General features: G+C 40.7%; 1 protein-coding gene across 2 annotated transcripts; it reads right to left on the reverse strand.

Moving 5' to 3' along the window:
* On the reverse strand, positions 1–5,927 carry cox6c (cytochrome c oxidase subunit 6C). Of its 2 annotated transcripts, none has more exons than XM_080193790.1 (4): positions 5,898–5,927; positions 4,094–4,211; positions 1,633–1,768; positions 1–113 (listed from the first exon to the last, which is right to left on the reverse strand). In XM_080193790.1, the coding sequence occupies exons 2-3, from the start codon at positions 4,202–4,204 to the stop codon at positions 1,649–1,651; spliced, it is 231 nt and encodes a 76-aa protein (XP_080049916.1). In that variant the 5' UTR covers positions 4,205–4,211; positions 5,898–5,927; the 3' UTR covers positions 1–113; positions 1,633–1,648. The 2 variants fall into 2 exon arrangements, with proteins under 2 accessions (XP_080049916.1, XP_080049915.1); XM_080193789.1 differs by lacking the exon at positions 5,898–5,927 and adding an exon at positions 5,541–5,669.
* Positions 5,928–11,989: the final 6,062 nt, after the last annotated feature.

The raw sequence follows: 11,989 nt of genomic DNA on the forward strand, positions 1-11,989 counted from the left end.
TTAATGGTCAGAAAAATGTTTTATTTATACATCAGGTACAGAAGTATATCCTTTTGTCTTCATTTCCCAGTGTGTGTATCAGAGGAGCAATCCTGTTACTCATTCCAAGTCTCCTGTTTTAAAAATTGACAGTAGTACAATTCAGAAAGGGTGATCAACATCAAGTTTTCAACCTCAAAAATGGAAGCTGCTGCATGCAGGATCAATATTATACCATTAAATCACACTTTAACATTGTTGCCAAATGCAGTAGTGGATGAACCAAGCTCAAATTTTACATTTGACATTAAGATGATAATTTTAAGAGTCTGTAATATTTATGGAATTTATTCCTTTGCCACTTTTTAAATGGTTCAGTTTGAATGTCTGCTAGTTGGAATTCTTTAGGCAGTTCTGAGAATCAGAATTGGTTTACAACTTATGTTCCTGAGTGAAGCAGCCATATGCTGCCTCAATTGTCCACAATACAATTAGGTGTTATTTTAAAAAAAAAATTAAGGAATAGCTAAAAGCAGTGTCTGAACTTAGATGACACTATGTTTAAGCAAACCTACATAGTAATTTAATTGATAAATGGAAACCTTAATTTTCTGATATGATAGGAAGAGTTCTTAGCAGTTGATCTTTAGTGGGGGGTTTGGGTTAAAATATGTTGGCAAAAGAATGTAGTTTTGTCTGACTTCTGTAATTAAAGGAAATGTGCCAAATATTTGTAATGTAAACAGAAGGTCCCATGGGAAGATGGATGAATACTTTACTTTGTGGCTAATTACAAAGGTGGGATGATAAAGTGATTAGCATCCTTTAGCCAATAAAGATGGTTAATTTGGACCATCTCCAAATAAGGAAGACAGCAGTTGAAAAATCTTAATCTTTGTTGGCACAGTGATACCATGGTTTCTGTTATGGACACATTCAACTTACTTCAAAAGAAATACAACCAAGGACGAGGGCAAATGCATGATTAAGTTTAGAAATCAAAAAGCTGCTGTTAGAGATGCAGAACTAGCTTTGCAAAATTAGCATCTCACATTGATTCCGAGTGGCCCAAGGTTCTTGTACAGTTGAAATTTGCCAAAAAACTTAACAGCATGTGCTAATTGCCAATCATTTGATGTTACGAGTACAAGTGTGGAGTCTCATATCCTTGGGATCTCTTAGCAGATATATATTATTTCTCTTTTCATACTGGATTTGATTGAAATCAGCCATTCTAACTTAGTGTACTGTTAATTTCAGAATCCTACAACCCATCTTGCTTGTTTGCCCAGGATCCAGACACTTGGGGGGGGGGGGGGGGGGTGGGCAGATAGTGCCTCACTTCCATCTCCCATTTTCAGAAAAATCTAATGGGGAATGGTGTTAGTGGGAGTAACAATATTTAAGTTGACTTTTAAACTATGATACTTCTAAGTGTTCTAATCATAAGCCAAAGACCCAAGTTTCAGATTCTGCCCTTCCTGTGACATCAACTTGAGTGCAGTGCAGGGATACAATATTAATTGCATTCTATTCCATCACTGAGGAATTTATTGATAAGTTAGAGTAAATGTATTGAAATAGCAACATTGAAGTTGAGCTGTTGAGACAAGTCAACTTTATTGTTGCATTTAACATAACTGAAAGAGTTACCTTTGCAAGAATCTATTTATTTGGGTTTCACACTTTCAAATACACCAGCAGCCCTCATGTCTTCAAATGACTTCATGGCATCATATTTCTTATAGAAATCAGCATATGCTTTCTTCCTGGAATCACCCAGTAAAAACTGCAACAGTATAGGAAAAAAAATAAGATTACACTCCAGTTTTATGTAAAACTGCACAAAAAGAGCCCACAGCTCCAGCTCATTTATAACCATTCAGAAAGTATTTGAATCAAGGTTTGGCCAACCAGGGTGCCCCCCCATCCACATCCCACCACAACAAAAAAAAATACAAATCATGCATGTTGTCAGTGAAATTAGAGTAAAAACACCTGCAGTATCAGGATGTCAAATTTGAGTAGCTGTTTAGGGAATAATTAACTGAAGCCAGGAGATTTAAATTTAAGAATCATTTTTAACAAAGTCATTCACTGGGAGTACAATAGACATCAAACCAAACAACTGACTACAAAAGGGAGGTGATGGCCTAGTGGTATTATCACTAGACTATCAATCCAGAAACTCAGTTAACGTTCTGGGGACCTGGGTTCAAATCCTGCCATGGCAGATGGTGAAATTTGAATTCAACAAAATAAAATTCTGGAATTAAGAATCTACTGATGACCACAAAACCATTGTCGATTATCAGAAAATCCCATCTGATTCACTAATGTCTTTTAGGGAAGGAAATCTGCTGTCCTTATCCAATCTAGCCTACATGTAATTAGAGCCACAGCAGTCTGGTTGACCCTCAACTACCCTCTGAACAAGGGCAACTAGGGATGGACAATAAATGCTGGCCAGCAGCAACACCCATGTCCTGTAAATGAATTAAAAACAAGGCACCTTTCACAAGAGCAGTATCAAGCAATATCTGACATCAAGCCACAGGAGGCATTAGAGTAGATGATTGGTCAAAGGTATCAATGAATGTCTCAAAAGAGAACAGAGGGGAAATTCCAGCACTTAAGGCCTTGGCAACCAGAAATTTTGTTGCCAAGGACAGAATGACAAATCAGGATTTGCATGATGCCAGAATTAGAGAAGCACTGATGTCATTAAACATTAAAATTAGCTCATTACTCCTGATCAACTATGAAGCATCATTAACAAATACTATCTTCAGTTATCGCACATTATATATGCCTCAGTTAGGGCAAGACTGACATGAGGATCAGGAACCGAAATGGGTGAGAAATCAGTAATCTGAGCTTTTAATGTTCTTACTACAACTTACAAATTTTAATTGAATTGAAATGCATAATATATAAAGTCCAATACACAGCAAACTATTACAAATTTACGATACATAGCATGACAATGCAGGAAGTGGCCTATGCCAGCTCTTTCGTTCAGCTGTCCAATTAACTCCACGCCACTTAAAATGTAACTGATTCTCATGTCACCATTGAATCTGTTTTCACTGGGCAAACTCAGTCAAAAATATGTTGCCTTAAGTTAGCTCTGGGTCTTTTCCAACCATAAATCTATATCCTTTCATCATCAACCCTACAATCATTAAAAAAATTTCTCCTTATTTACTAATGACCAAGTCCTCATGGATTTGGAATACATCTATTAGATCCCCTCAAACTCCTCTGGGCTACAAGCAGCTCCAACTTTGACAGCATCTCCTTGGAACTGAACTCCCTCATTCTTAGTACATTCTGGTATATCTCTTCTGAACCTTAAGACCTAGACATCGTTCCAAAAGAGAGCTACCCAGAAATTTACACAATGTCATATGGGGCCTTAAGACATTTTGCATTAATTCCCTTACTTTTAAGTAAGGACAATAATTATTTACAGCTTTCTAAACTTCACCTGCCACATTCAGATTAGTGCCCATAACCTCCAAGTCTCAGTTCCTGCATTCTTTTTAAAATTCCATCTGCTATGTCTCTACTCCTAGAAATCTGTTACTATCTTTTTCTTTACTACATTTTCATATTTCGTAACATCTGAATTGTGATATTATGCTCATTGATGTACATTTCAGGCCCTAATACCAACCACAGTGAAGCTCACTATTTTTCACTCCAATCTGAAAAACAACTATCAGCCACTTCTGTGCTTTGTATACAGAATTGGTTAAGATATACTGCCATGTCACCTTAATTCTGAGCTTTTATTTTGCCAAAAAGTCTACTATGCAGTACTTTGTCAAACACCTTCTAAAATCCATGTACACAACCACCACACTGTCAAGAACTGCCTGCATCATAGAATTTGATCAGGTTAGCCAAACATGATTTGCTTTTAACACAGCAGTGTTGTCTTCTCAGGCTATACATTAAAGAGTAATTATAATGTGCTTTTACACAAAGGAAGTGTCCCACTTTATTATACATTGCAGTCATTATCAGGTGGGGAGACAGGGGTTACAGGAGGGAGGACAATAGGAAATATAGTAAGTTTTATGCCAAAATACACAAGTAGCAAGATTACCCTGACAGAAGCAGCCATCGCAAAAGACAAAGTAAATGCCATAGCCAAGTGAAATCGTAAACGTTTGGCCAACAGGCCTCTCATCACAGGCTTGGCAATTACAGCAGACATGGTTTACCTGGGGGAAAAAAATGATAGTTATTTGCAACATGCATAATACATTATTAAGCTTCAAATGAAATCAACATAATTGTGATGGTTTAATTGAGAAATCTACAACTATAATCACCTAAAATCAGACCATCATACACAACCTTCCTTCTCAGTAAGTGAAGGACCCTTACCACCAAGTCCCTAGGGATCCATCCCACTTCTCCTAAAACCTCAAGAACCCTTACAAAAAGTTAGAGGATCAGAGAACTAATGTCCCCTGGGCAGCTGCTTAATTAAGCCTGAACATGTTCCTCTGGTGCATTTGCCATAGCAATACCTCAATCAACTTGCAAACTGTTGTCTCATGCAGCATAAATTGTGGCTCACTGAAATTTGACATTCTTGCATGTCACTTTCTTCAGTTACAGATTCTGTACTACCAAATGACTACTACATCCTTAACTCAAATTCACCTACTTGTTATATCCTCAATCATTCAAGTAATTCCAATTAATTAAGGCTGTGCCTGTCCCTTTGCCATTTCACTATCTTCCTGAAGAACTTGTACATTTGGCTCCCAGCTTACACTAACAGCCATTTCTTAATGATTACCATGTCATACCCTCAAAAGGGGAATTTATGGTAGCAATTCATTTAATTTGCTCCTTATACTCCACACACTTGGGTAAAGGTAGACTATTTGGGCTACACAACCTAGCCTGTCCTTCAACTAATGAAGTTTCTGGTGCTTTTCTCCCATTTGATTAATGTCTTTTATAGAGTCAGAAGTTTACAGCATGGAAACAGGCCCTTCAGCCCAACTTTCCATGCCACCATTTAAAAAAACATGCCTTTCCCCAGATTGCTTAAAATACAATCAATTGCTACCTTAATTTTAACTTTCCTTTCATTTGTTTGTTATCTTTTTCACCTGAGCCCCCGTTCACATTTACACAAGTAGACCATTCGGCCTTTCGTCCTTGTGATTACCCAATTGATTATTTCCACCTGGACACTCCCCCACTCTTCCTGGGGGGGACCCTCACCCACTCCAAGCTTCCCCCAGGCTGCTTGCATCTTCCCCAGAATAAGTAGATCCCACCTTCAGCCAGGAAGTGGCTACTGAGGAGAGGCCGCGGCTTCGGCTTCGCCACTTCCCTTTCGGCTACTCTGACCCTGGGCGGCCGCGCCAAGGTTACCGGCCCAGTCAGCCAGGCCGGAGCCCCAGCACAGCTGCCCCATTAGGCGCACAGGCGATGAGGAGGAGACTGGTTTAAGAGGCCACCGCAGTGCGTCCTCCCCGGGAAGCAGACTGCGGCTCTGAGTATTTCAGGGCGCTCAGCCGGTTACTCACTCTGGATTCACACAGCCACAACCGTCAAGGAAGCCCGGCTCGCACTCAATGCGCCTGCGCCAAGTAACCACTTCCGCCTCCAGCCCACCAACTTCCAGTTGAACGTCATCGCCCGGGAGTCCTTATATGGAGTGAGTGACGGTTAAGATCCTCTTTTCCATCCCCGCCCGCTCCACTCCCAGGGACGGCTAGGATCCTCGCCTCCCCCCCCCCCCCCCCGCCCTGCCAGTGACGGTTAGGATTTTCCCCTCCGTCCCCCCCGCTGCCCAGTGGTGGCTAGGATCCCCTCCCCCCATCAGTCAACCCCTTTTCCGCCCATCTCCACTGCCCTGTAAATGAACGCACCCACCCCCTCACCGTTCGTCTGGTTCCACCCCTAACTCAGTGGGCCCGCCCCTCTGGATCCGTGCCCTCCCCGGTCAGAACCCCCGCCCTCTAGATCAGTGGCCCGGCCCCCATTCGGTGGCGCGCCCCCTGAGTCAGGAGCCCCGCCCCATATGTCAGTGGCCCCGCCTCTCCCCACAGACTCAAAATTGCTCTGGTGCAGAAGGAGGCCATTTGCTCCATCCCTCTCCTCGCTAGCTTTCCAAAAGTGTATTATGGGTTTGTGCAATTCTCCTATTCAATATACAATAAACAATATACATTGTTTCTCTCCAAAGAACGTCCTACTGAATGCCAGGATTGAATCCACCTCCACCACAATTCCAGGCCTAGGCAGAGCTTTCTCCTCTTGTATCAAATTGTGTGAGGAAGGGGAAAACTCAGCACTGAAGAGAACTGAAACTAATTACAGATATTAATAAACATACAGAATGGACATATAATTGACAAATGAAGGTCAACCCACGGTGAGTGAAAGGTATTACATTTTAGAAAGAGAAAAATAAGAAGGTCATATGTTACTTGTAAAGTAAGAGTCTAAATGGGATAGAGGAGCAACAGTGGATCCAGAGTAAAAATTGCTTAACATAGCAATATAGGTAATGAAGCATAAAAATATAAACCAAGCACGAGGTTTTATTTCTAGAGGAGCAGAACTGAAAAGCCGAGGGGTTAGGCTAAACTTCTATCAAAGCTTGGTAGGATCACAGTTGGAGTACTGTATGCTGTTCGGTCATTGCAAAAGAGCATCTAGGTACTGGAAAGGGTGCCAAAAAAAGATTTACCAGAAAGATACCGAAAATACACGCTGGGTTTCTTGAAAAGTGAAAATTGTGAGATGACTGGAGGTTTTTAAAATGATGAAAGGTTTGGTCAGTGTAGACTCAGATTGGGTATTTCTATTTGTGGGGAAAAAAACTAGAGGCTATCTAATATATGATAGTTACCAAGAAGTCAAATAAAGAATTCGGAAGAAATGTCTTTACCCAGAGAAGGTGAAGATGTGGAACTTGCTACCACAGGGAGACATTGAGGCAAATGGCCTGGGTATATTTTATGGAAAGCTAGATAATCATATGAGGGAGAAGGGAAGAGAAGGATACACTGAGTTAGATATGGAAGAATGAGATGAAGCTTGATTGGAACATAAATGCTGGTGTAAATGGGTTAGACCGAATGGCCTGCTTTAGTGCTGTATATACCACGTAAATCTTGAAAAAATGGAACTTTTAAAATCAAAAATCAATTTTGCTACCTGTGTTCACTATATCCTCCAGTCCCACAGGTCATGGCTAAGCATTGATAATCAGTAGGAACATCATTGTTTCAGACCTGTTTTAGGATTAAATTATTAGACAAAGAGTTTATGGACGAAAAGGGATTGGTTTAGGTTAGAGGGTCATTTTTTTTAACTGGTCGGCGCAACATCGTGGGCTGAAGGGCCTGTTCTGCTCTGTAATGTTCTATGTTCTATGTTCTATAAATTTATTTTACAGAGGATGAAGAAATAACTAAGTGTTATAATACAAATACATATTTATAATCAGAACCCTTAAGTGCATGAAATCCATATAAGTCAAATGCTTTTGTTATTGTTATTTTGTTTTATTATCTAATGCTCAGTTATTCTTTTGGAGAACAGCTTTTATCTTATCGCGGATGGAGCTGATGCACGCTCAAACTGTTTTGTTAAGATTACCAAGATTGAAATCTAAAATCCTTTAAATATCTTTAAAAACAGTTACAAGAATTTCCTGCATTTCAAATAACTCTTGACTGTGTTCATAGAAACATAGAAGACAGGAACAGGAGGAGGCCATTTGGCCTTTCAAGCCTGCTCTGCATTCATTATGATCATAGCTGATCATCTAACTCAATAGACTAATCCTGCTTTTATAGAAGTCAGGACACACCTGTTGGGTGTCTACCACATGTGTGTTATGAGCTTTAATGTAGGCAATTGAGCTGGAATCTTGGTTGGGTTGGAGCAGTGGGGAGAATTCCCGCTCCTCAACATTGGAAGAAAAATCCAGTCCAATGAGTTCAGGATGAATCAAACTTTAGAATGAACCACCGGGTCTCATTTACATCCCACAGGCTATCTGGCTGCCACACACAGGCATGGAGAGACCTTTGCCATGATCTTGCTCACTGCGCTCCCGCTTCAGCAAGATTGGAGAACTTGGCACCCAGCCAAATCTCTGTTCACTGTTGCGGGAAGAGGAAGTCCCAACGGCATAAACAGTGGTATCATTCCGGCCAATGGACCAGCTATGGGCAGGTGAAAATGGCAGGACCAGAGGCCATTGGTAAGTCAGGTAAGTTAAGGAAGTGGACTTTGACAGAATCATGAATAGAAAGAGGGGCTGTCTGAACAACAGATTTTTTTTAGGAGGACATCTGCTCCTCCAAAGTGATAAGCTTAAATGCAATGTATTAGGGAAATGACCGCCTCCAGCCCATTCGCTTCCATATTCATTTCTGGACGAAATCGGTGAAAAGATCCTGAAATGTGGTAAATGGAGCAGATAATCAATTTTGCAAGTTTGATTGTGTAGTTTGTACACAAGGCGCAAATATTAGGACAGTATAAGAGTTTTCCTACCAATTGAAAGGGTGTTCTCCTGTAATGCTCGAGAGACACCCTATGCTACAGCTTTGGGAGACAAGGGTTCAAATCCCACCACGTCAACTGGTAGAATATAAATTCAATTTATAAATCAGGAATTGAAAGCTCGTCTCAGTAATGGTGACTGTGACAACCATCATTAATTGTCATCGACACCAATCTGGTTCATTTATGTACTTCAGGGAAGGAAATCTACTGGCCTTATCTGGTCTGGCCTACATGTGACTCCAGCCCACGTCAATGTGGTTGACTTTTAACCATCATCTGTAATGGTCTAGCAAGTCAGTCAATTGAAGGGCAATTAGACATGGGCAACAAATGCACGTCAAGCCTGCAGCACCCACATCCCCATGAAACAAAATGTTTTTTTAAAGTTCCTGCTGTGTATTCCCATAGTGTAATGTGTTGGACACATGAACATGTGTTTGGAAAATAATTTCTTTGGATCGATTGTGGCAGCAGATAATGGCACACTTCCAGAAACATGCCATTGACAAAGATATCAAACAGAGTGGGTCCACCGAGAACTACTTAACTGTTTGAGTTCTAATGAGCAACGCACATGGTGGCACAATAGTTAGCACAGCTGCCTCACAGCACCAGGGAGCCTGGTTCAATTCCTGGCTTGGGTCACTGTCTGTGCGGAATTTGTATGTTCTCTCAGTGTCTGCATAGGTTTCCTCTGGGTGCTCCAGTTTCCTCCCACAGTCTGAAAGACATGCTGGTTAGGTGCATTGGCCATGCTAAATTCTCCCTTAGTGTACCTGAACAGGTGCCAGAGTGTGGTGACGTGGGAATTTTAACAGTAACTTCATTGCAGTGTTAATGTAAGCCTCCTTGTGACTAATAAATAAAATAAAACTATATGACTCATTGCTACTTGGCTTATTGAAGCACCCATATCAATGAGAACATTTCTTACCATAGTTAGAACTGGCAAGCATTGTTCCATTTCTGTTAGTGCAAATGGGGATAGAACATATTAGTAAATATATCGTCAATATATTTGTACAGCCATGGAAAAACATTATGGAAACATTCCTCTCTGAGCTGAAGAATTGTGAACCTTTTTTGCCGCTGCTGCTGCTTGCAAATATTAGAATTGATGTGGTTAAGCTGAAGTGTGATGTGTTTGCAAGTGGAAACAAAAAAAACAAATTGCAAGAACTTTATTTCCAATGACATCAGAAACATTTCAAAACTTTTGACAGTCTTCCTTTATTTGGAACAATTTGCTGGTCTGCGGTGTAGGGGGTAAAAGTTGTGCAGAGATGCCCCATTCTGCAGGTAATATCATCAAACATAAGAAATGTTCCCAGCATTATTCACAGATGAACACACACTTCAGATACGCATTTCTAATTAAATTTGTGACAAGGTTTGTGAACCGTTTTTTTCACTGAATACAATGTCACAGTCAGGACTTTCCTTTTTCATATTTGACAGCTTGCGATTTTCAGCCATTCTGTGTTCTGGTGGAGCTGGTGAGCAGAGAAATGGAAAACCACAAATACTGATCTATCTCTTCAATCAAAAGATCAAGGGCAGAATTTTCCAATCCTTCCCACCAATGGGATTTTCCAGTCTAGCCAAAGTCAATGGGCTTCTGAAAGGCTCACTGCATTTTACAGTCCTACCCCCACTGCAGCATAACTGTAAAATTCAGCCCCAGGTTAATTAGTTTATTTGATTTTGGAACACCATTGATTAATAAATGCAGGAGAATTTGTTCTACAAACTTTTGTGTGATTGATAGAAATGTGGGGCTAAAATTTGTTTCTAGCCAGCTTTGTGATCCAGGATCCATGTTTCATGTCCTGCTCCCTCACCCATTGTCATGGGCCAGGCAGCATGCAAACATAATCCCGCCCCCTTTTTTAAATGATTATAGTGTAGATTTGAGCTTGGCCAACATTGCTGCTTAACTGAGTGCTCAGCTGTAGACTGATGTAAATGGTGCAGCCAGTCTGCTCCTCTTAAAGGCAGTCTGTCCATTTTAAAGGGGAGCTGCGCTCAGTGGAAAGGAGCTACTGTTTATACTGACACTGGCTGCATGTAGCAGCTACAAGAATGGAGCATTAGGGAAGAGAGAGCCCCCTTAGGTTCATGGATGCAATGCTTGAGGACTTAAAAATGGAGATGGGCAAGAAAAGAGAGATTACGTTTCTGCCATGGGACTAAGGAAGAGGGTACAAATGATCAGAGCCGGTTAGCACCCAGAATCTGAATCGAGGATCTGGCAGCAGGGGTACAAGAAATGTAATAGCCTTACAGTGGTGATGAAGGCTAGTGAATGAATCTTTACAGAATGTCTCCCACCCTAACACCTCCTACTCCTAAGAAAGAACTTTCAGCCAATGTGTCAACAGTAATATTAGTCAATTGACACAATGGGTGGAATTTTCTCACCCTGCCCGCTATGGAATCGTAGCGGGCAGAACAGGACTATGCAGCGGTCCCTTGACCTTTGGCGGGATTTTCCGGACTTTGGACAAGCACAACCAGAACATCCCACCCAATAGGTGGGCTCAAAATCTCCTTGAAAACAAGCAGTGTAAGAACATAAGGGTGTAGGCTGTATATAAGCAACTTTACTTACAGAAGCTGAGGAGTCTTTTCCAGCTGCGTGCCCCCACATGCGGCAGACTGCAGCATTGGGTCCCAGAACTCAGTTAGAAAGGGAGAAAACCTGCTTTCAGGGGAGCATCTGCTCAAAAGGAAAGCAACACAATAGTAACCAAGATTAAGCTGAACTGAAGTTGAAATCTTCTTGTTTTAGTACAGATCATTGTTTGCAAAAAAAGGGAAAACATATTTATTAGAGCTACAGTCCAGCAAGAAAAAATAAAGAATAAAGTCCAACAGAAATGATGCAAATTAAATTGAAAGAGAAAAGAAATTCGAGAGGAGGAAAAGTTAAAGTACTACAATTTAAGAACAGGTAACTGCAATGGCGGGAAAGGGAGCATTATAGAACCGTTCGATGAAAATGCGGAATCATGGAGGACTGATGAAGAGAGATTTCAATATTACTTTGTTGCAAACAGGATGTCGTATGAAATTAAAGTAGCAACTTTCCTGAGTGTAGTAGGATCGAGTACCTTCATTCTATTACAAAGTCTAGTTCATCCTGCCAGACCTGGTACTGTATTTCTTACCTCAGAGAAGTCATATAAACTAATGTTCAAGAGTATATCAGTAAAACCTTCTAATGTAATCCTGAGAATATGGAAGAGGTGGTTCCAGTGAAGGGTTATAATCATGGTGCAAGTTGAAACAAATGGTCTGTCTGAAAAATTGCCATTTCATGTGATGAAAGGAAATTTATCTGTGCTCTTCAGAAAAGTATGTTTGAAAATCAAACTAGTAGTTAACCAATTGGTTGAGGGAAAGAACACATTACAGAGGTTCTTAGAAAAGTAAAAGAAGTAATTTG

This window comes from Carcharhinus amblyrhynchos, chromosome 8, assembly GCF_965287045.1.
Source record: "Carcharhinus amblyrhynchos chromosome 8, sCarAmb.v2.hapA, whole genome shotgun sequence".
Lineage (NCBI taxonomy): Eukaryota > Metazoa > Chordata > Chondrichthyes > Carcharhiniformes > Carcharhinidae > Carcharhinus > Carcharhinus amblyrhynchos.

Excerpts from the sequence above, each read along its gene's own strand:
- cox6c (XM_080193790.1), bottom strand. The coding sequence starts at position 4,204 with ATGTCTGCTGTAATTGCCAAGCCTGTGATGAGAGGCCTGTTGGCCAAA. Across the intron at positions 1,769-4,093 it reads CGATGGCTGCTTCTGTCAGG|TTTTTACTGGGTGATTCCAG; the intron begins GTAATCTTGCTA and ends ATACTGTTGCAG.